General features: G+C 39.7%; 1 protein-coding gene across 1 annotated transcript in view; it reads right to left on the reverse strand.

The window, feature by feature from the left end:
• The window catches only part of ctnna2 (catenin (cadherin-associated protein), alpha 2), a 387,665-nt gene that overhangs the window by 16,369 nt on the left and 345,323 nt on the right, over positions 1–25,973 (reverse strand). The window contains exons 10-14 of the mRNA XM_020602097.1: positions 23,634–23,726; positions 22,014–22,170; positions 21,430–21,630; positions 7,936–8,087; positions 2,870–2,983 (exon numbers count right to left, since the gene is read on the reverse strand). Coding sequence (XP_020457753.1) covers positions 2,870–2,983; positions 7,936–8,087; positions 21,430–21,630; positions 22,014–22,170; positions 23,634–23,726 — 717 coding nt within the window. The remainder of the gene's footprint in view (positions 1–2,869; positions 2,984–7,935; positions 8,088–21,429; positions 21,631–22,013; positions 22,171–23,633; positions 23,727–25,973) is intronic.

The following is a 25,973-nucleotide window of genomic DNA, read 5'->3' on the forward strand; positions in this document are numbered from 1 at the left end:
TCCCTGAGTTGACTAATAACAACGAGGAGCGGGCCTTGGGAGCTTAACATAGGGGCAAATCCAGCCGAGGGAGTGCTGTGCCAATACACTCTGCGACTCAACGGTGTCTGCAGGGATTAGAGCACTTTCCGGGTTTCTTCACCAAGTGCGGCATCTTGAAATGACTTTAATTTGTTTCATTTGAAATAAACTGCCCAGACACTCAGAGTTCAATTTTATGGATGACCTATATCAACAGTGTTATCCAATCACTGTGTCAAGATATGCTGGATATCTGTGGGGTGGGGGGAATCTTTGTCTTTTGCTCTGTGTGTATTATCTGTGGTGTGTTATAGGAAAGTCTGTGGCTGCATGTGATAATAGAAAGAGACATTATGAACACACCTCCTTCCCCTGTGTGTTTTTCCTGCCTTCTCATTATGAGTATTTGCTCTAATAACTTAGTTTTATGCATAAGTATAACAGAAGTGACAAGTGGAGCGCCACACAAAGAAAAGCACTAGGAACAAAGGCTCCTGGGACTGCTCCAGACCGGATTTGATTTCTTTCTACGCTGAGGAAAAAGGAGACAGTGAGATCGAGAAAGCGAGAGAGATATCACACCTGTGTCCTGTGTGTGATATCCGCACACTCAAGCTGGGGCTCGGAGGGGTCGTGACTGTAAACCTCAGCGTGCTTGTTTCAGCTTCTAAGAAGAAAATGGATTACACTTCCCCTTGTTTGTTTGAACAGAAACACACAGCACCAGCGTGCACTTGGCATGACCGCGAGAAGACAGCGAGCTTGATCCTGACACGACAGGGCGTCGTCTGCTGAGTAGATCACCAGTGGTTCGTGACAAACGGATGTTTTATGAATGCGCTTTCCTGTATGTGTAAATGTTTAGTCTCTGAAGGTGTAACTGTGTCAATGAAAACACACAATATCAATTAACTGTGTCAGAGACTTTGTCAGAATGCCCTAGGTACTGTATAGTGTGTACTATACAGTAATGCAAAATAAATGTACAAATACATTAATAACAACCTGCATTACTTCATAGGACATTTAATCAATGCGTGCATAGCTTGCTAGTGCGTTACATTCAGCCACGACATCCTTTAACCCACCTTATATCACTGTATTCTGCAACAAGTTATGACAAAGGGACATGCTGAGATTTCAAACTGTTCCCAAGAAGAACTTCCCACTCAAAGCACAGCTGAGTGCCAGGAAAGCTAGTTAACAGTTTGGTGCTGTGAAGCTCCTTTGTGAGGCAGCACTACTGTATCTAAGCTCAGATGGCCCTCGATGTTACTCTGCGGGAGCCTTAGTGGGAGTATATGTACAACAAACTCAAAGCACTTCACACCCAGGACCCCCACAGTCATCCTGGAGCAGCTATTGTGCATCCAAAAACCTGTGTCTGTTCTTTTTTGTTCATGGTTAGATTTCAGATTTGCCAATGTTAAACTTTTATGAGTTGTGTCTTAGTTCAGCAGCTGAACTGAGTAATTCATTCAGCAAAACTGACACTCTTGACTCCACTCCACACTTTTGACTTTATTTAGTTTGAAAAACCCGTTGGCTGCAATTACCGTGAATGACATTACAAGATGATGTAACGTTTAAAACCATTTCTCATTTTAGCGAGAACTTTTATTTGTTTGCTAGTTTCTGTAATGGCGCAAGAGAAGTAAGGGACAGGAAAGGCTATGTAACCTCTGAAATAAGAACTAACAATCTTTGTCTTATAAATGAAAAGCTGAACTCATCAGTAATAAAACACAATCTTCCTCCACTAAATACACTCAGAGGATTTGCAGCTACTCTGGTATGACCAGCAGATTACAACGGGAAATGTTAGCTAATGTTACCAGCTATCACCGTGTAACTAACAACACTGAGGCAGTTTGCCGATTTCTGTTACTGTTATCATTAATCCATATCTCAATATTGCTCCTTGAGGCAACAGTGTTCACCGTTCAGCAGCAGTTACATGCTCTTACTCTAAGGTAAGTTTGTAGCTAGCCTGAATGATGAAGGGTTTTTAGAATTGCTCTAGATTCTGAGCTAGTAGATTTTTGTTTTTACTACTAGTAAAAGGCATCACAATGACGCTACAAGTGCATAGTAAGTACAGTATATTTAGCTACAATAAGCAGTCATTTAGGTTTTATTTATTACTTCTTCCTTTGTGCACCCCCCCAACCACACAAACACACACCCCATGTGCCCATGTGTGGACACTGTGGGACCCATGCAGTATAATACAAGCCTTTGCCACAGGGAGAGGAACTGGGCCAAGGCACTCTCCTGCCATCCACAATCCATTCAACATGCAACACACCGTTAGAGCCTTTGTGTTGCTGGAGGCGAGCAAACACTGATACCCTTTTAATGTTCTTTAAGCTGGGCCCAAGTGAAAAATTGCTAATGTGCAACAAAGCCAGACCCTGGTGATTGCGACTGAAGCCTTGGCACAGTAAAATACTGTATTTTATGTTTTGTCTGGCATCTAAAGGGAATTTGGTAATTACTTCTTTGTTTGTGATTGCAATTTTACACCTGCCATCCCCAAACAGTGTTTATTTAAAGTAATCCCGCTTGTTAGGATCGTTTACATAGATTTTCATGCTATGCAAGTGGAACTAGTCAGATGAATCGACTCAGGCATGGCCAGGGAACGGGGAGTGTGAACTGGGGTGGGATGCAGTTCAACTTCAGCCTATCATTAATGGAACAACACTACTGCAACTTATATGAAGAATTTGGGCTTGTTGTTTTTAACCAAACCAACATGATGTTTTTTTCTGTATTCTTTTTTCCCTCTGCACTGTAACACATGTGAGAAGTTACAGCACAGCAGGGAGGTGGATATCGACTTTACCCGAGCACTCTGTCCAGCAATAAGCTGGTCATCTTCAGTCTGGACGCTAGTCCTGCTGCGAGTATCATAGTCCTCCTGTTCAAAGTCGGAGTCATCTTCCAGCTCCTCTGGTGTCTGTAAGGAAAACAAAGACATAGTTGGGCAGGCAAAGAGAGAGAGAAAGAGAAACTGAAAAAGGAAAACTCATACCATTTTTATACTGACACCTGAAAAGGGCAGTTTTCTTTGCCTTCATGTGGGAATAATGAATAAAAGACTGCATACATTCCTCTGTGCCGTCGTTTTCTGTACACAGTGCTCCACTGGGAGTTTTGGTTCAAAGTCATGCATCGATGTCACATGATTAAAACATGCAATTGCAAACAGACCTATTCCGTGAAAATGGTTCAAATGAATATGTGAAGGTTGCCTAAGTAGAGGATTAAACACAGAGTGAAAAGAAATTAGTTGAGTTGATTAGGTACACTTTTCAGCACATCCTTCCCTCACTTAACGTCTTCTGTCAAATTAAATAACAAGTAGTTGACACTTTGAACATACAAGAAACTAGGGCTTTTTTATGTATTAGCTTTGGTGAAAAGATACTGCTTTGATTTCTCAATTTTTGATTTCAAAGAGGATGTGTTGTTTAACAAAGGAAATACCGAGCATTACTCCACCAAGTTTCTCATTTTCTGTTTCTACTACAAAATGAGTGGTTTGAAGAATTTTGAGTTGTTTGGAGGCACCGGATGGCACTGGAGATGGTAATGAAAATAAAGTAACAAGTAATATGACATACTACTTTTGTTGATGAGTGATTAGTAAAGAAATGTAATTACCTTTTCTATGAGTAATATGTAATGAGTAATTTATTACTGTTGTCAAGTAGCTTGCCCAACACTGATGCTATCTGGGAGTAGAATCAACTTGTGGTATCTTATCAAATAAAACAATTGCAATATATTTAAGTCAATTTTTTATATTTTCTTTGCATCTGCTCAAAATAAGCGTTTAAATAATCATTAAGCATTTTAATTCTCTCTGCGGCTTCTGTCTCACCTGCTGAGATTAGCTGGTTAGCCAGCTCACTCCAGCACAGGTTTGCTTTAACTGGGCTACCACCGTGGCAACATATGGTAAATGGCTAACCTGCTGTAAGGCAGAATATCAGATCAAAACATGTACACGAGTAAAGTCATCATTCCCACATGAGGCTGGTGTTTAAAAAAGCCCTGCATTCACAGTAGTGACACAGTTATCCTCGTAAAGAGCAAAGCAAGCTGTTCTATTTATAGACTGCAAGAATTTTGCCTTTTCATAATGATTAATTATACCAGAGATATATAAAATATTTCACACCAAAACTACCTGTATAAAGCAGAACTCCTACCAAACATATTGTTCATAACTGTGCTGAATTTCCTTCCCAGCATTGACTGATCCAGTGTGGCCTGCTGGACTCATATTCTATCACAGCTGAACATGAGAAACAGCAGATCTTCTAATGGACTCAATTAGATAAGGACTGTATAAATGAAAATAAAACCGATGCCCGCTGTGTCTTAATGAAAGGCAGTGAAGAGCTGGAGTAAAATGGAAAAAGCATCCACACAGTGAAAATTAACATCTAATAATTTATTCACACAACGTTCAGGACACATGGAGCTTCATCAGGCAATTGTTTAATCAAGTCTTTTTATTTACCCACAGTAGCAAGAATACCCTTTCTTTGTATTTGTATACCATCCACTTTGGCTCATATTCATTTGTAATAAAAGTTTCATAAAAACACAGTTTCCAGAAGTTCACAACTTCTTCAGTAAATAAATACATAACAATTAATTTGTCATTTATTTAAGTCGGTTTTGCCTGTGGCCATGTGCCTATATTCGTATTCAGTCCCCCTAATGCTATCATATTATTTTTGCTTCTGTAATGGCCTACTACAAGTTTACCATGGGAAACAATCATCCCATCCTGTCTCAAATTACAGTAAATACAGTAGACTTGAATTATTGCTGCATATGATTAGCTGCTGTATTATGGCACTATAGTACCAGACTACATCACAGCTGGGCATGTACAGAAGTACAACACACCGCACCTAACTCGCTGTGAAGCTGGGTATGGTCAGAGGTTCATGACACTTTCAGTCCATAGAGGCCAATGCTGCTGTGTTTGTCCTCCCTCTAAAACTTCTCTTTATGTTGAGCAAAGCCATGTAACACAGACAGTCTGACCGAGGCTATGCTCTGACACATATCAAGAACGTGTGGGGAAAAAATGCAGCTCTCTCAATAATTTTAATAAGGTGTCTCCTCTCCTCTCTCCCACAAAAAATGATTTGATAAAAAAGGTATCTGGTAGATTGCTTTGTTATGTGCACAGAGTAATGGTGCTTCATAGTGTTATAAACCTCTGCTCAATATTATAGATTAATACAACTTTAAAGTCAAGGATCTGTTATCAAAACCCCTAACACTGGTTTTAAACCGCCCTCCCAAATTGCATTCTCTAATGCAGTTCTGTTTTAGGTCTACCCTTTGAGTAAAAGTGAAACTTTCAGTGTAAGATGATGTAAGCCAGATTGTTATGAATGGGAAAGACTGGAAACACCGGATACTGTATACTACAGCTGCAAGTCTCTGCTCAATTTCATATGTTCCATTATTTCTACAGTAGCCTTGTACTGTGCCCAAGCATGATTGCCCCCCCTCCTCGTTCACCTGCACTTGCACTGCACTTGAAACGATCTGGGCTGGAGCACGCTTACATCACTGTGATGCAGCCGAAGAGAAGCTCTCTCACCTAGCAGTGTTGGTGTTCAAACTGAACCATGCCCAGGTCCACTTCTTCATTTGTGCCAGGGCACAGTACGCTGAACTGTGCCACTTTTCAAATGTATTGGACTTTGGGGGTCAAATGTGCCCATGCACGGTACAGATTTCATAATGTGAGTACGCCCTAACACATGCTACTTCATCACACTACTCTGCTCTGTATCTCTGTGTGTGTGTGTGTGTGTGTGTGTGCATACGTGGGTACTTAAGGACCAGAGCAAAGCCATATTTCTAAGAACTTTCACTATAACGTTACACTCTTCTCAAGCCCTGCCTCGATTTTTAAACACTGTGGAGAGAATTGGTTTCTTAATCCACTGACTGCTCGTAAGATCTGTGCTGTGAAAATTCTAAAGAACCATTACTTGCCTTAATAATAATACAGACACATAAAAATGTGTGTACAAAAACTACTGCATTACATGTGGCACCAGTACCTGCCATCTATACGATAGATAGTTAGACAACAAGGCTCTTCTGAGTTGCTTCCTCAGAAAGTAACTGAACTTGGATGGGATTATGAAGCCAGCTGGTCGCAGGCAGTTCAAAGCTGCCTGTTTTACATTATTTACCAATATCAAATTATTTTCCATAATTAGATTTTTTCCAGAGCTGCACTGGGAAACCTTCCAGCTTGCATAAAGTTGAATAAATGAATTACATGGTGAAGAGACAAGGGCTGGTTGGGGTGAAAAATGCAGATACTGTAAAATCAGAGCGGGTTTGTGAGACACTACAGTTGCTGGTATCATGTTGTTATGCAGCATTTTTCTATGACACGCTGTAAAATGTTCTACCAGCTTTATAAAACAAACCATGTGACAAGTGGAACATCTCAAATGGGAATTCTATTGAATTTCAGATTTTAATTATGACTTTCTTCATCCTTAGGGTAGATATATTTTTGTCAGGAACATCCACTGTCATCTATGATAGCCAGCAGCACAGTTTGCTCTACCAATAATGTCCCACTGACGTGTAGCTAAAATGAGAATCAAGGGGAAAAGACTGGAAAGGTGTCTGTGGGTGTGACAAATTTATTTCATGAGTCATGGGGAAGTTCACAAGAAGTTCAATCCACTCAGGAGGATTTTTATTCTCATATGTTTTATGAATAAGTGCCTTGGCTTCTACCTTTGTGAGAGGAAAATTTTTAAAATGACTAATTAAAAGTAAAAAGGCCATAATATATGGAGTGAAATAACTGTACAGGGTAACAAAGTTGATCATAAATTTGATACACATTAACTGACTCTATTTGGCAACAACTGGAAATAAATAAATTACTCAGCGATTCAGTCAGCATTTACAAAATACCTAATCAAATATTTAAAGGTGCAGTGTGTAACATCTAGAAGGACTCATTAGCAGCAATGGGCTATATTATGCATAATTGTGTTTTCGTAAGATTCATTAACGTGTAAGAAAATAAGAAAGGTTGTTTTCTTTAGCTTAGAATGAGTCTTTTATATCTACATAGGAGTGGGTCCCGCCATGTTGAGCCCCCAGGTTTTTTACAGTAGCCCAGAATGGACAAACCATACACTGGCTCTAGAGCATGAATTGCATATTTTCACATTGAAGTTGCGGCTTGTATTTGGAGATGCTTGGAAGATGAAGAAGAAGAAACATTAGAAAACAAGAGGAAACATTGTGAGTTTAAGAATTATAATTTAAAGAAATAGAGGATCATAGTTGTACTTTATCACAAGAACAGGAAGACTGTGTGAATCCTCCTTGTCAAAGAAGCAAAGACACCAAGAAACTGAATAAGCAACAGCACAAGAAGAGGATAAACATTAGTGTGGCCTTTCCCAGGTGGAAATCTTTGATGAGGGACAAATATTTCCAGAATGACGTCGAAGTTGCCTGCCTTCTGCTGGACAGGTAATTTAGCCTAATGAGTCAAGTTAACCTAAATGCAAGTTTTTGTTTGATAGCTTTAGCTAGAACATGGCCAGTGGTGAGTAACCCACTGTGGCCAAGTGAGCCGCTGTTAGCTTCGTCAAGTTAGTACCGGTACTTGTTTTCTGTGTGCACAATTTGTTCTACATTTATGATAATAGCTGTGAAATGGCTGTGGCGGCTGTTTAACATGATGTATGAGAGCTTCCCTGAATGCTGCAATCAGCAACCTCACTGCTGGATGTCACTAAATCTCACACACTGCGCCTTTAAAACACATGGAAGAAGACAGACCCATAATGTATTCTTTTGCTTATTCAGAGGAGGTAATGGACATACCCTTATCATGAGGACTGCTTTCCTGATGTCACGGACGCCGTCGTACACCAAACGGGATGCGTCAATGAACTCATTCTCTTCAAAGGGTTGTGGTGGGTTCGTACTCAGTGCCTCAATAGCTACCTCCACTTGTTCAGCAAAACGAGGCATGACTACAGGGGGGTAGGGAGTAGGTAGGAGGTAGAGAGAGAGAACAAAAGACAGGTAGGAGAGTCAGGTTCATCACATTCGTTGGTAATCTTCCTTGTCAGAATGAATGAAAGCTTGTCAAAGGGAAGTGGCATGGTGAAAGCACAATTTTTGATGTGTAATTTCTCTAGTCAAGGACATGATCGCAGCCTTTGCATCTCAAAATTGATAGCAGCAGGGTCTCACCTAGCGTCAATCTCTGTTCACTTGTGCACTTCAGGAAAAGGCAATATATCACTCTAAACCTGTGTATAAGTGACAATTAGCCAATTAGCTATTTCACCTTGACTAAGCCGACAGGAAGATTCACCTGTCTGTCACAGATCTGTTTGTGTGCATATGGGTGTGTGGCATGTGGAAGTGTGTGTGTGTGTGTGTGTAACCTGTGAGAAGATGGCAGGTGCGCTGTGTGTGTTACAATACAAGGACGCTAACTTGCAAGCTCAGCCTGTCAACTCACAATGCCGATGAGGGGAAACAAATTCATCAAAGTCTTTTGAGCCAAACAAAAGCCAAGCAACAAAAGGAAAGTCCCTATTGACCATAAAAATGGTTGGTTGTGTTGTCAGTATCAACTGGCCAGACCTGATAGAAAAGCTTTATACTCTTTGTGTGTTCAAATGAATTGTGCTGAATGTGAATAGACATTATTCAGTATTCAAGAATACAGACTGAATGTTATGAATATTTAGGAGGCCACCTTTTCTGTGTAATCTCCTGTTGAATCATAACAATTTAATGCCGTTTAATAGAGTTTTTTTTAAAGGACTTTGTGCTGTACTAAATTAACATAACAAAAAGCTATGGTTTACCTGGACACACAGCCAGAACAGGTTGGTCTTCATATACAGTACTGTATTAGCTATAGGTAATACAACATAAATGCTTATAAGCTCGTCCATGACTGTAAAAGTACAAACCCGATTTCTAGAGAATTTGGGACATTTTCCAAAATGCAATAAAAACTAAAATTTGTGATTAGTTAATTTGCTTGAACCTTTAAGTGACAAAATTACAAAGAAAAGGTTTTCAGTGTTTTCACAGACAGACTTAATTGCATTATGTAAATATAAACAAATTTAGAATTTGATGCCTGCAACATACTGACCACCCCCCCAGAAATGGGACAGAGACTAAATAAGAAAGTTTACAGAATATTCCAGTAACACTATTCTGGGGCTTTTAGCTTCTGAGAATCTACAATATGTAACCCAGTATACAACAAAAATAATAATTCAAAAAGATATGATATTACAAAAACTGTATTTCATTATGTATAATTTAAAACATACAGGTTAGACAGACTACAATGAAGTGAGTACACTACAACAGAAGTTATTACACCTGTGATTTTCAGTTAAATTGCATCAACAAGGTTATAAATGGACCTAATGAACAACACAGCTTTCTGTTTTGGCCAGAGTTGCACCTAATGTAACACAGTTTCAGATGGTAAGGAACAGTTTGAAGTAAGAAACCAGACTTTATAAAGACGAGGGAGGATACAAGAGCATCAGAAAGCTACTGATCATAAGCCAAAACACATTCACAGCAGTGGTTAGGGGGTACAGGAAGAGCTGTAGCAGAAGGCGCAGTGGCCGTCCTCATGAAATGACGCCAAACACACGTCACTGTTTACGCAGCTTTGCATACAAAAACAGATGGGGAACTGCTTCTGACTCGGCACAAAGTTTTTCTCTGGAAGCTGGTGTCTCTGTGACTGACGAGAAAATGTAAAGGACACTGCATGAAAACCGCTGCTCACACAGCTGCACAACGATTACACTTTGCCTAAAAAAACAAACAAACAAAAAAAACATGAATAGAGGCTTGGTGAATACTGGCAGCACATTCTTTGGTCATTTGAAATAAAAATAAATTTGTCTGGATCAGATGGGACCCAGCATGTTTAGTGTGGACTTGGCCAAGACTACAACAGAGACGGCTCAGTGCCAACTGTGACACATGAGGGTGAGAGTATCCAGATATGGGGCTGCGTGAGTACAAAAGTTGAAGGAAGATGACATTTATAGCTTTGCAGAATAGGAACTTTCCAACATGCCAATACTCCCAAACACATCTCAAAAGGGGTTAAAGATGAAAAAGCGAAAACTATGGTCTGACCAAGTCTGTCCCCTTGACTTGAATCCAAAAAACTTAAAGCGGAAGGCAGAGCAACAAAACCCCTCCAGCAAAGAGCAGCTGCAAAGAGGAATGACAGAACATCTCTCCACAGATTTGTACAAGACTGTTATCATCCATGCCCAGGAGGACCAAATCTGTTATCAGAAGTAGAGGCAGACATACAACATATTAAAAATACAAGAATGGAATGTCACTGACATTTGTTACACCTGGTTCATATCAATGGACCTTTAAGTTTAATAGTTTAATTAGGCATTCATGTTTTTCAAATTAACTCATTCATATTTTTCATACATATTTAGAAATTATTTTAAGGTAGAGAAGAACTGAGAGAGAGAAGGATAAAAGCTTGCTTTGTTGATGTGTTAAATACAGTGAGGAACAGAAGTATTTGAACACCCTGCGATTTTGCAAGTTCTCCCACTTAGAAATAATGGAGGGGTCTGAAATTCACATTGTAGGTGCATTCCCACTCTGAGAGACAGAATAAAAAAAAAAAAATTTCAGGAAATCACATTGTATGATTTTTAAAGAATTTATTTGTCTTGCACTGCTGAACATAAGTATTTGAACACCTGAGAAAATCAGTGTTAATATTTGGTACAGAAACCTTTGTTTGCAATTACAGAGGTCAAACGTTTCCTGTAGTTCTTGACCAGGTTTGCACACACTGCAACAGGGATTTTGGCCCACTCCTCCACACAGATCTCCTCTAGATCTGTCAGGTTTCGGGGCTGTCGCTGAGCAACGCGGAGTTTCTGACTGAGGGAAGGAGGTTGTTGCTCAAAATCTCACAATAAATGGCCCCATTCATCTTCTCCTTAATACAGTGCAGACGTCCTGTCCCCTTCGCAGAAAAGCACCCCCACAGCATGATGTTTCCACCCCCATGCTTCACAGTAGGGTTGGTGTTCTTGGGATGCATCTCATCCTTCTTTTTCCTCCAAACACGATGAGTGAAGTTTAGACCAAAAAGTTCTACTTTGGTCTCATCTGACCACATGACTTTCTCCCATGCCTCCTCTGGATCATCCAGATGGTCTTTGGCAAATTTCAGATGGGCCTGGACATGTGATGACTTGAGCAGGGGAACCTTCCGTGCAATGCATGATTTGAAACCATGACAGCGTAGTGTTCTACCGACAGAACTGTGGTCCCAGCTCTCTTCATGTCATTGACCAGCTCCTCCCTTGTAGTTCTGGGCTGATTCCTCACCTTTCTCATCATCCGTGATACCCCACGAGGTGAGATCTTGCATGGCGCCCCAGTTCGAGGGAGACTGACAGTCGTCTTTAGCCTCTTCCATTTTCTAACAATTGCTCCAACAGTTGATCTATTTTCACCAAGCTGCTTGGCAATTGCCCTGTAGCCCTTTCCAGCCTTGTGGAGGTCCACAATTTTGTCTCTGGTGTCTTTTGACAGCTCTTTGGTCTTGCCCATGGTAGTAGTTGGCGTCTGACTGACTGTGGGGTGGACAGGTGTCTTTAAAGAGCTCAGACAGGTGCTACTAATTTAGATTAATGAGTGGAGTAGAGGTGGACTTTTTCAAGGCACAGTAACAGGTCTTTGAGAGCCAGAATTCTTGCTGTTTCTCAGGTGTTCAAATACTTATGTTCAGCAGTGCAAGACAAATAAATTCTTTAATACAATGTGATTTCCTGAAATTTTTTTTTAATTCTGTCTCTCAGAGTGGGAATGCACCTACAATGTGAATTTCAGACCCCTCCATGATTTCTAAGTGGGAGAACTTGCAAAATCGCAGGGTGTTCAAATACTTCTGTTCCTCACTGTAAAGATGTCTCAGCTGTTATGGAAATAAGCACGAACAAATATATGTACATAAGGAGTGGATTTTTTTTTTAGAGCACTGTGACAGCTTTTAGACAACACCCTTTTTAGAAGAAAATACATTTTAATGAGGAATAAGAAAAGCATAGGAAAACAAAAGAAAGTGTGGTAGCTTGGCTGGTGAACCTCTATCAAAAAGCCAACTGTGTGATTTTATTATCACCCTCCACACTTTACTCCTCTCTAACATGTGGTGTGAACTAAATCACCTGGTCAGCTCGCACTAAAGGTGTAACTGCTGTATACTTATTTGTCAGACATAAAACATAAGCTATATTTCACCCAACATAAAAGGCACTACAAAAAGTCTCTCCTTTTTCTTTTCCTTTTTAATTCAGTTTAATCCACTTACTGGAGAAGCATAAAATAGGCTTTTGGGAATTGCTGGGAAGGCGTTTTAAATAGAAATATTTAAATGTTCTCCAAGCTCTTAATGAGCAAAGTTGCTGATGGTAAGGAGCAATTTCACTCATTCCAGTTGAAAAATGATGAAGGGAATTAAATGTGACCGTGTAGGAATGGATTTTTTTTCACCCCCTTAGGCTTAGGCATAGTTTAAGTGAGAAGCTATAGAACTACAATGAATGCATAACCACCTCACAGTATAGATGACGTGCCCCGGTGAGGGATTTAATGAGCTCCAAACAGCCTGCCCTGCACAGTTTCCGATGCCTAAAGTTGGATTTCATATGAAGACAGCCCAATTTAGAGAGTATTAGATGAGAACAAGTGATGAGTAGTCATGTCTTTGTCTGCGGTGCTGATTAGTGCAAAAAGATGTGTGGGACAAGTTTGTTTGAATTATGACAATATATGTCATATAAATGACAATATCAGGTAAAACTAACATACGCAACACCACCGCAACAAAACCAGTGCAACATTAACCCTAAAACTGGGCTTGTTAGTTACAATGAAGTGTTGACAGGCCAAGAATCCTGTGGTTAAATTTTGATATAATGAATACCTCATGCACAATTACAGGGAAAATTGACTACACTGCATACTACACAGCTATATATCATCTTATAAAAATTATAAATATCCTGTCCACCTGTTCATTATCTGTTCTGCTTATCCCGTAGAGGATCACAGGGGTGTTAGAGCCGATCCCAGCTGACAATGGGCCAGAAGCACGGTAGACCCTCGACCTGCTGCCGGTCTATCACAGGACTGACGACCACTCACATTCACGCCAGTGGGCAATTCAGAGTCACCGGTTAACCTAAGCTTCATGTCTTTAGACTGTGGGAGGAAACCAGAATACCCAGAAAAAAAACAACAACACAGGCACGGGGAGAACCTGCTAACTCTGCTCAGAAAGGCCCACAGTCGGCCCCAAGGTTTGGACCTGGAACCTTCTTGAGGTGACAGTGCTATCCACTGCTCCACCATGCCGCCCTAATTATAACTATACTATATTATTACTGCATTTCTGTATTTTTCACTTAACTCTCACTGCTTTCATAAGCAGTTTTCAGCAAAAAGATTCTAAAAACCCACTGGACTGTACCCAACCAGCACTAAACAGTAGACAAATAAGACTAACAACTAGCTGGTGAACACAGTGAAGCACTTAGCAGCTAAAACACAGAAATTTCCCTCAGGAGTTGGTGGAGACCAACACAGAGATAAACAATGACAGGATATTGGATTTGCATTGATCAGGTGGACATAAATACAACAACAACAACAATGAAAACAAAAGTTACTCCTTATTGACTGGATGTGTAAATAGGTCAATGCTTGCTAAAAAGTTTAAGGTTTAATATACTGTACCCTTTACTCATTATACTGTACATAATACAGTTATTTGCACAATTCATTTTTATGATCTCTCACTGTATAACATCTATTTATTTATATAATATAATATTGCATAACATTTATTTATTTATTTACTTACTTTGGCTTTTACCTCCCAGTAGTGCTCTGACACCTTTAGGCTTGATTTGTTTTAACTCCCAACTTGTTTGCAAACTTATGTTATGTTATCTTTCTATGCCATTGTGTAAAGCACTTGTTTTTGTTGATGGTTTTAATTTTAACTCTTGAACTCTTTTTATACTTATTTTATTTTACTTTTACTATGTTATTTGCCCTGTGTAAAGCACTTTGGTTGACCCCCAGTTGTTTTAAAGCACTATATAAATAAACTTTGATTTGATTTGATATATAGTATATTATGCCATGTATGCTGAAGTGATATGTTAATTTCACTCACAGGATCAATAAAGTTGTATTGTAAGATTTGAATCTTATAGGCTCTAGTTACTTTATAAGCTTTAGTTACTCTTCATAACTTTAGTTTCCTTTAGTTACTTTTCATAACTTTATTTTCCTTTAGTTACTTTTCATACTTATATTTTTCCTTGCTTATAAATATTAAAACTGTATGGATGACTGCCATATTCTACTGAGTGAAACTCTGGAACTGTATGCTGCAACTTTTGTGGAGACATGATGTCTGTGCCTTCAAGTAACCAGATGGCCTATTTTACATTTTAACACAGACCTGTTTGCCTGTTTTGCATCTTCACCTAGGCCCACTTAGCATATTCCAAATTCTGCTTTGTCATGTTGTATCTTGCAAAGACAGGGGGCCTACAACCTGAGATGACCACCTAGCCCGTTTAGCATACTCACTAAGTCCTGCTTTGTCCTGCAATTGTTCAGTACTCAGATTACTAGCTACCGCCTGAAAATTACAACATACACACACATTTGGTTCTAACACAGGTACAGTAAACTGACATGAAGCAGGGTTTGACCTGCTCACGCCAAATAGCCAATAGGATTACTAAGCGTGAAATGTTGTACCTCCGTACAGGGCGGACCTAGCCCAAGAGGATAAATGTAACGAGAAAACATAACTCGTGGTTCAGAGAACGGATTTCCTGCATGAGCTCTGTCTCTCTGATCCCAGCGCTGTAAGACTTCACCTGTGACCACACTTTGATTAAATTTCCTGTTGATTTTACACAGTCCACTTCTGTCTTCACTTCTTGCGCTTCCAACAAAATAATTGGGTTTTTTCTAATAGTATTATTAAAATATACATACATGTTTTAGTTTTCCATTTGTTATAACACGTAGTCCTAAAACATCTAATCTTTTGTTTCAATATTTAACTTAAAGAATGTAAAACAGTCTAACTGCATAATGCGTGTAACATTGACATATGGTGGAAAATGTCCTATCAAACTTTAAAACTATACTTAAGGACAAATCTGTGGTAATACTGAAGGTTATGAGATTAATGTTCCCGCTTAGCTCTCTGCTGTCCTACACCCTAACCTTGGTTAAAATATTTCACCTGTCTCCTCACAGCGCACCGCTACTCTCACAGCAATTTCATCTGCACTCTCTCCTAACTCCCACTTCTCTTTACACACTGATTAAGAGACCTTACCTGCTCTCTTTGCAAGCTATAAGTTTGCCATCTGCTTTCCATTCTAGCTGAAACCTCTTTTCCCATGATTATGACAGCTGAAACAAATTTCTAGAGTAACTTAGTCGGCTCAGCCACTGTGCAGTGGAAACCACCTAGGAGACCATTTTGAGTTTGAGTAGCAGAGGAGCACTGCCTGTGCTTTCACTTAAGTACAAATTGCTTTCTTTCCTCTATATCAGTGGCTACTGGTGGTACTAATAGGGTATTCTAATTAAAGATTTTAAAATAAATGCCTAAGTGCTTAAGATTTGTGGTAACATTCTTTATGTCAGGAGAGCCAGTGAGTCTGGTCCTCAGAACTATTATTTTAAGAGTAGACAGTGCAAAGTGTCCTCAGTTCTTTTTTTTTAATTTTTACTTTACTGCTCCTCTTTTTAGTGCACTTGATCCACTGATTTACGGACATGACATGTGGGTGGCAGTGTGAGCATGTGTGTTATTACTCACTGCAAAACCCTGGCTAAATCCCATTTACTGTGCCCCGATGTAATAACAAGGAGCAACGCCACCCTGCTTCTCTAAATGGCCCGTTGACTTAGGCCATATATCAGTTTTTTAATCTATCCTCTCCAGGCACCACATTAATGATCGACTTTAAAATTTGCCCCCCCACACCTTTTTTTTTGAGGAGAAGATTAGTTTAAACACAGGGAGTTAGTGGGCAGAAAAGTGTCTCAGAGAAGAAGGAGGGAGAGGGAGAAGAGAGGGAAGCCATAACCACTTTCCCATTAGGCTATTGATTTTTTTACCTCTCAAGGACACGCTTCAATCCTGGGCCCATGTGTGGACTGTCTGTCAGAAATCTATGGCTCAGCTTTACACAGAAGAACCATGCGCCTTGGCTGTCTACATTTGGCGCAACCATGAATCTGACCACCCTCAATATGAGAAAGGGGGTAGGCAAACTGAGACAAAGTCAAAGGGTAGGCATCAGTATTAGCATCCTGTGTTTAAGTGCCAACTGTCTGAAAGACAGGCAAATGGTCAAGATTGGCATGAGTGACTGAAGGCATGAACACAAAGAACAAAAACACAGGTTTGTTTTCATTCCTTGTGGGCACTTACATTAATTTCCTGGAGACTTACAAGGGGTCTCGGAGCCCCTGATTGACAGCTCGGGCATCCTGAAAATCTCAAAATGAAACTTTAAGGGGGGTCTTAATTATTTTCTATTTATGCACACAATACAATTTATTTGCAGGTAACTTTATTGATGGTTATTTTATTAAATAATCCAATAAAATCAAATTGAAACTGACTGAGGTCCACGGGAGATGCAGTTACAGGTAAAGATGCCATGCATCTCCACGGTCACCTCCTTTTGTTAGGATCAAACCATCATAAAATACAAAAACACACAATGTACTTACCATCCCTGTCGTAGTAGCAAAGGTATGTCTTTGTGGAAATTGTAACTGAGTGAGTGACAGCGGATAAGCGGAGGAAAATGGATGGATGGATGGATGAGTGAGTGACAGCAGCGCCCAGTGAGGGCAGACTGACTTTACCTGCTGTCAATAATGCCAGTAACGTCATTGATTGGGACGTCTGCAGGATATTCGTTATTTACCATGGCCTTTGAGCTACGTTCATAGGTTATTTTGTTTGCCAATGTATAAGTGGATTTGGTGCATTTGGTGCCGGCTGAAGCGCACAGCATCATTCACGGCAAAGGTATTCACCGCAGCACTGAACATCCACCACACACCAGTGCCTGGCCCCCAACCAGGAGTCCTCACAGGGTTAACGTTTAAATAGGTTTTGGTCCCCACAATGTAAGTAATACCAGGTGTGAACACGCACACAGGCACAGGATAAATGTTTTACACATGCACACCACTGAGAAAAAGAAAAAAAGGAGGAACCACATCAATGAATTCCACTAAAATCCCTGCTCAAATCACTTAGTAAAATCCTTGGTGACAGGTATTGATTTTTTGGTAGAGTCTAGTTAATTGGACTCTGTACCCTCTAAAAAGTGTGTGGTCCTATATCCTTTTCCTTTGTTCAGCTACACTTAATCATCTTTCCCCCAGCTATAGATTTCTTCTTGAATGTGTTCAAATCCATAGACATCAGGCCTGCGAGGACTGAGGGGAGAGGGAGGCAAAAGTTCACAAGGATCAATAAGTGCTTTATGGTCCAGATCAGATGTGCATGGTAGCCCTTAAAACCCCAGTTACCACTGAGAGGGAAACAAGAAGGGGAAACACAACAGCTCTTCATCAAAGAGAAATATGGAGCCAATGAAACACTAATCTAACATAGTTGCAGGTTCCTCGCCTTAACATCTCAATTAGCATTTGCAATCGAGTGGATACGAGTTCTTGTTAAAATTTAAGACAGAAGTTCTCCTTAAGGTCATGCAGCCAATGTGACTTGTGTATTTGCTGCATTTGTATAGCACTATATCAAATTGGCTGCGTGTAGATGTATCCTTTTGTCAAATGAATGCTAGATTTCACACCTATAAGCTTGCTGGCAGCCATTCGTCTTCAGCTATTCATTCAGATCTCCAAGTGTAGAAATTTTGATGTTGCCACCTAGAGTGTAGCTGCCTAAGTTTTAATACTTTTACAACCTACATAATTTACAGCATAGGTGCTGTTTTCTTACTGTGGGATGTAGTTTTCAAGGTTTTACATTTAAAACCTCTAGGATTTGTTTAATGTTTGTGCAATTCAGCTTGTGGCTGTAAAATGTCAATTGTTAGCTTTTGTAAATATAAATTTCATCTTCAATAAAATGGGCGGAGCAAAAGCGCTTCTGTTTTTTTTTTATGTGTACATTGCTGGATGTAGACTTTGAACTTGAACAGTACTTGGGATTGACTGAACAGAAGTACAGAGAAGTGCACATATTGGAAAACACCTCAGGTTTCAGTTACAAAACAGAAATGATCCAGTAAAGACAGATTAACTTAAAATTGCATTGAAATAAATTGTGTTTTCTGCTGTTGTACACATGTTGGGTTGAATTCTGTTGGTCAGTCATGTATCCAGTTTCAACTTGGACAAAATACCCCAATTTGTTAAGCGCAAGGTCTAATTGAACTTTTTAACTCCTCTCTCTTATTAAGTAGTGGGCTTCTAATTTTAAGATAGTGGATCGACATTATCATGTTGGATAAAGATATGCAATAAAGAAAAATCATTGGGCAATCCATATGATGCTGCAACATCGACTGTTCCCCCATTCGCTGTTCTCAGTAATGCTGACATAATGCTTCTGGGTCATGCTGACCCTTTAAGAGTCTGCGGAGAATTAATAAGACACAAGCACAATTATAAAGTCTTAGCACACGACAAGGTTATATTCATACAAAATTGACCTAAGGTGTCCACAAGATATTGTCTCTCTACCCATCGATTAATTATCCCAAAGAACAGAATGTGCTTAAGATATCATATAACTAGCATTACAGGTAGTGCATTATGATGGAGGTGAGCACCAGAAGAGGGGCTCTGACAGATGGCTGTGTGAACACACACGACTCACCTAATACTTATCAGCTAACAGGGAGGGGAGCTGATTGTGTCTCTCAATTATCCTAGCAGATGAAAGTAACGAGCGAAACAATAGCTATACCACCTCACTAAATGGGCTCTAATGGGAGAGATAGAAACCAGGGGGAGGGATGGATGGGTGAGAATGGAGAAAAACAGGATGAAGACTGGGGCAGCTACTGCAAAAGCAGGATCGTGGTCTGATTCTTGTAGGCAGGTAATTGCTAAATTATTTCTTTTCTTTCATCCGGTGTCTTTGTTTGTCGACCCTTCATAATGGTGCATTTTTTAAAAACATGTTAGCACTTACTTTTAAGGGATTTGAAGCCCAATTTCCCAGAAAAAAATGTTTTTTCATGAAGACAGTACATTCTTTCTTTTCTTTTTTCATGTTTTGATTCTTTCATAACACAATGCATATTAACTTAATATCTGAAACATGCACTAATGAAAAAAATACTTGTTTGCTTTTAATTTCTGAATCACTTGTGTGTTGTAAAGATGCTATTGAACAACAACAACAACACAAAAAAGGTAATAAAATAGGCAGCTGTAACATAACCACCACTGACAAGAAATGAACAAGCTTCATCAAAATGTGTTCAACTGGGACTTTGGTATGAACTGCACTGGAACATTCTGTTTCCAGGAAATAGCCACAGCCGTGCACTCCGAGTACAAACCTGGCAAACGTTCTTGTCTTCTCCTTCCTGCTTATAGCTACCAGCAAGTATAACAAACACACTTGAGTGCTGTGTGACAATAATTAGCTGTGAGCAGTGCAGCTGATGACTAAATGACACGTTTTACCCTCAAAGTCTACTGTAGATGTACTGTATGCACAATTCCAAACACTCAGCTTGACTTGATGCTACATCGCTGCTAGTGTTACAGTGATTCCAGCTCCCGGGCATACATGGTGCCCTCACTGTGTGCTGTACATGCCAAAATACTAAGGATGTGCTGAAGAATACTAAAAAGACCAGATGGGTTCTGCAATGCTTGCCAAATTTGTTCATGCACTAGCATCAGGCAGTAGTGGTCCAAGCTGCCAGACTCACCGTTGCAGCTTTTTTGAATACTTGTACTGTTTCCTGGGATTAAAAATTGTTTAGCATTCTGATTTAAATAATAGAATCATCTTTGTTCACTTCTTATTCTTATGCACATACAGTGCTGATCGAAACTGTGGGACACTGGGCATCCAGGCAATTAAGGTGTGTCTGTAAGTCACTGACCGGACTGAGAAGTTAATGTAAGTGCTAGTGTGTATGTTGCACTACTCCTCATGAAAGCAGCTTAACTTGCTAAAAGACTTGTAGCAAAATGTTTGATGCACAGGTCAGGGGTGAAGGACACTGTATTACTGTTCATGATACACCAATACATTAAACTGCAGCTCCTTATGCCACTCCAGGTTTGTGTATAGAGCAGTGTTAATTTTGACACCTAAATGTGATTTTGTTTTAGCCTTAGTCTGACTAAAATGTACATTAGTTTAAGTTAAATTTTAGCCTTTTGATTTTTGTTAGTTTAGTCTAGTTTTAGTCAATAAAATATATATTTACTGTGGGCTATCTTCTTCATCCTGGTTGTGTTACCATGGTTACACGTGTTGTTCCTGTCTACTGTGAGGTTTGTGGAAAATGGTCCTTTATTTACAGTGTCCCTCTGCTTTGCACTCACATTTGTACTAAAATCACTGGGTTCAGCCTTGAGAGATGATGCTAAATTGTTGGATAACATTAAAACAGTGAGATCTCTGCAACACATATTTACAGATGATTTATGGTTGACTACCCACATTAATCCTGGAACTGACTGATAGTAACACAGAAGATATCCGACCTAAAGAAACACATCCACAGTATTTTATGTTAAATTATCCTACCATTTCATTCCATGCAGCTGCAGTTTTCTAGTGCGTCCCAATGGTTTTTGTGCACAGTTCTTTGGATTGTAGATGAATATGATACAGGAACCTGTTTCTTCCAGGAAGTGCTAATGCCAGAGACAGAACATTACTGAACTGAAGATGGCAGTGAAACACATCAAGCAGCTGATACAACTCCTGAACCAGAGATTTGGAGGAAACCGTTTTACTGATCAGTACCTACGGTTTGTGATTCCACAGATGCGGCAGGTCATTAAGTTACTTCATGCCCATTTGTCCATCTTTCATGTTATTGTTTACCCTTTATTTGTTGATGAAAAATGTAGAACATTTCATCATAGTTCTTGTTATCAAAGGTTACTTATTATTTTGTTTTAGTCCTAAAAAAATAGGTTGTCACCAAATACTTTTTGGCATAGTTTTCATTCATGAAAATAACACTGGTACAGAGCACTAACCAGTCTCGGACAGAAGCTTAATGGACTCCAACACACGCTCAGTGTAGACCCCGGGTTCGTAGTTTTCCATCTCAGCGTTAATGATGTGGACCACACGAGCAGCTCGGCCCCGAATGGCTCCGGCAGTTCGATCGAGAGTGTCCACATCCCCCTCTTGAAGAGCAATTACGCATTTGTTGACATCCTCAAGGATGTGGTTCTCTTTGAAAAGGTAAAAAAAAAAAAAAGAATGACAGTGAATGGAAAGAAGAGATTCAATGATTTCTCCTGTTGACAAAAGTAATGTTTGCATAATGTTTGAATTCTTCACAAAAATATGAATTTTCCTTGTAAATGGAAACCAGGCATATTTGGTGCTGTCGCTTAATAATGTACATTGTTAGTGCATAAAGATTTGAACAAGTTCTTCTTTATATATTACATTTCTTAAATGACAACAAAGTATATCTATGTTTTTCTTAAAAAAAAAAAAAAGTTGATAAATTTACCAATGTACCAAAACCGAGTAAGTCAAAATTAGCAGCATGTGGATAGTTTCCTCAGCCATCCAATCTGCACAGAATTGGTGCAGTACTGCCTCGTACCTGACACAGAAAGGAAGTCATCCACAGATGTGATGTCATCCACGGCCTCCGTCAGGATGCGCACCTGTTTCTCCCACTGATCCTTGAAAACATCCATGTTGTCCTGGGCCACCTTGCTTTGGGGGCGGGCGGCCAGAGTGAGTGCAGCATTGATTACCTGGCACGAAAGGAGGGTTAACAATGTAATGGTATTAAGCATGTTGTGGACAAAGTGTTCATATTCTCTAAGGCTGACCAGTACCATATCCCCAACCGACCAGATAAAGGAGACAAGGCCAGCCCAAAGCAGCCTGGTGGCATACAGAGGACAGCTGAGTTGAAAATGATGGGCTTGACATGGGCCGAGGAACAGGACACTGCGTCATGTCCAAATGGAGGCAAATTGTTTGAATGTCTGACACTGACAAACTACAGATAAACTTTTTATTGAGCCCATAATGGACAATGAATGATAACCCTCATCCCTGAAGTATCTTGGGTTATTTTCAGTCTGTGTTGGTTATTTAACCTAAATTAAGTGAAACTAATACAGGGCTCAGCGCACAGTTGGTGATTTGATAGGAGGACTGGGCCGGCCCGACCACCTAGATTGAGCGACACCACAGGGAATGAGTCGAATTGGGCTCACTGAGGCTTAGATAAGGCCTGCATCCATTCTTGCTGTTGCCAGTCAAGGTATACGGGTAATGTTGTGGACTGTTAACAGCTGGTATAGCTGAAAGGCCGAAAGCCTTTGTGACAATTACCCTAACACCAAAAACATTTAGTTTTACCAGTACTACCTGTGTCATGACATAAGATAACGTAAACATAGAATATCTCCAGACATATAATTTAAATCCTTGTATTCTATTCTGTTTAAATTAGTAACATCCTACTGACACTCTTCATATCAACAGGAAATTAATCATATTACTAAGATAGCTGGAGTGTGTATATTAGCCATGATTTTTTTCTCTCCATGTTCTTTATCACCTCTTGCTTTTTAGATCTAGTTTTAGTTAAATTAATGTGATATAGCAAAAAACACACTGTAATCTGAACATGGCAGTTGAAGCTGTGCATTTATGTGTTTACATGAGTAAAAATAAAGGGCTGAGGGTAAACTCTACCCAGACCACATGGAAATATCTCCCCCTCCTTTTCGTTCCATACCCCCCAGTCACAGATTCTGTGGCTATTATGTTATTTAACCTGTACTTTGTTGAGCATTGCCAAGAGGTAACAGTACAGTACAGTGTCAAGACAGCTCCTTGTACAAGTACTGTACATAGTGAGGTCTGCCTGAATCTTATATTCAGCTCCCTCCTCCATTTCTCTTTTCCATTACTATTGAGTCCCATGTGAATAAGGTCTACCGTTAACCTTGGAAGCAGCGCATCGATTTTAACACCCTCTATTGCTTGCATCCTGAGAAACACTACTACAAGGTCCTCCTACACATTATTCAAAACTCTTCCTCCTATTCTGCCTTCTATGATTCTTTCTCTCCATTTCTAGCTATTCCAATTTCCTTACCTCCCTAAATATACGGCTTTGAGAAGAATGGGAGAGTTCATAATTACCAAAACATGCTGACAAGTGCTTGTGTAAAGGGTTATTATGTGATAAAGTCCTCACCTGTGGACAAAGGCTGTCAATTTGGGTGGCAGCCATACGAACCAACTTCACACCTTCTTCATTGTTGGAGATGGAGCAAGCCAGGTTGGCCACCTGAATAAAGCAAACAAGAAAGAGACATGATGCTTACAATCTGAAGATCGTGTGAACCAAATAGTTTTCTTTTCCTACATTGGCAGAGTCAACACTGAAATTTCTTTTCTCTCTCATTTCTGCCTTATACCAATAACATTCCAATATATGTATTAAAATAGTTTTTTATTGCAGTTGCTCAACCTATCCAAACAGACGGTAAAAAGCTCCAATCTTAATCCAGTACCAATGTGATGGGGGACACAAGAGTTCAAATTCTTAAGTTGAAAGGAATCAGCAGTTTGAGTATCTTCCAGTGTTACAGTATTTTTGGCATCAAACTGTTGTTTACTACGACTTCTCTGCAGTTGAGTGAAGAAGCACTTTGGAAGCAGATGGAAAGAATTTTGTAATAGTGTGCGATTTTTTGGTAGATACCCAGTTGATTTGTCTGATTTTGGCAAGTGAAGCCTCACATTCCCTTAAAGCTACAGTATATATTTTCAGGTAGCTCCGCCCAGCACTCCCTCTCCCTGCCCCAATATGCTCTACCACCATCTGCTACACTCCGCCACGCTCTGCCCTGCTCTTCATTTGTCATCATGAAATTACAAGAACTGAAAATGCAACAAAACGTAGTGATGAAGCAGAAACAATTCAAAATTTCTGACTGGTTAGAGAGGTCAATCCTGCTGAGAATCTTTTAGCTAATATCTCTGCACTGCTGCAAGTGCTGTTCAATGAGTTTGGGTCACAGGAGGCTTCGACAGCACCATCCATCCACCCATCCATTATCTATACCGCTTACTCCTGAATAGGGTCATGGGGGGGACTGGAGCCTATCCCAGCTGACACTGGGCAAGAGGTGGGGTACACCTTGGACAGGTTGCCAGTCTATCACAGGGCTGACATGTACAGTAGACAAACAACCACACACACTCACTCCTATGTGCAATTTAGAGTTGCCAATCAACCTAAGCTGCATGGCTTTGGACTGTGGGAGGTAGTCGAAGTACAGTAATCGAGAACCCACGCAACAGCAACTTGCCACATTAAGACACATTAAGTTTTGGAGCATATTTCTACAATAAAACTATCTGAAATAAATTACCTACTGTAGTCTTAGTTGAAGGTTAGAATACAGAGCGGGTGCATATGGGAGTACACAGTAGATACATACCGTAGATACTGTACATAGACACAGTACATTGTATGTTTTCTGTAATGCTATCTGTGCAGGAAAGTGAATTTAAATGTTTGTCGTAGAATATCATTGTTGGAGTGAAAACAATGTATTAAAGGTTGAAGCAAATGGAGCCAGCTCAACGTCACCACTCCTAGTCTTGTTTTTAATTATGACATCAGATGCCACGAGTGGCACTTTCATTTTTGTGCTGGACAGCTGGTGGAACTAAATTTGTAGATGAACTTATAAAATTGACGTTTCTCTTTACTCAACAGATAATGTATGGGAATTTTTTTTATTATTATTTTTTTTACAACCACCTAAAGTTACAGACCTCTAAGTGATTGCAATAACTTTAGAAGACACACATGTCAGAAATGTTCATGAGACAGAAGAGGGACATAGCACAGGTTGGAATATAGTGCTCAGTTGAAGCAAGGTAATTGGATTCATTCCGATCCAAAACAGCCAGGTTCACAATATGTGTACAGACAGCCTTGTTAGGGTGACATTTCCAGCATGGCTGTGATGCATGACGAGCATGCCTAAACAATTATGGGGCTTACTGGTGCAAAGAGGTTCTTTATTGTATAATTAAGGCCTGATGTTTTTTCATGCATAAAACAAACATTAGTTTGAGTTATGTCTGCATTTAAATCAAAGTACAGTTTCTTGATAACACATTTCCAAAATGCCTCCTTCACGAGAGACACATAACTTATCCTAGTCAAGTTTTGAATTGTATGTCAAACTAGTTTTGGCACAGAGCCGCACTAATATCTTGGAAAATGTCCGACCTCATTAATTATATGTAATTGATGAAATCTGAAGATGTTGTTGATTTGATATCTGTATGTACTATGTCTTACACACTAGATTGAAAAAGAGTGAAATATATTAAAGGTGTCGTAAAATATTTTAAATTACCACCACCACATTACTGACAGTTTCTTTCTGACAGCAATACACACAGTCTGCTGTATTCCCATGTGAAGTCATCACATTTCTCCACAGCATTGCTTTATTTCACAGTTCATTTTCATAACTTTAAATGTTCTATAATCCAATACTATTCTTAAGTA

This window comes from Monopterus albus, unplaced genomic scaffold (genome assembly GCF_001952655.1).
Source record: "Monopterus albus unplaced genomic scaffold, M_albus_1.0 scaffold54.1, whole genome shotgun sequence".
In the NCBI taxonomy this organism is placed as follows: domain Eukaryota; kingdom Metazoa; phylum Chordata; class Actinopteri; order Synbranchiformes; family Synbranchidae; genus Monopterus; species Monopterus albus.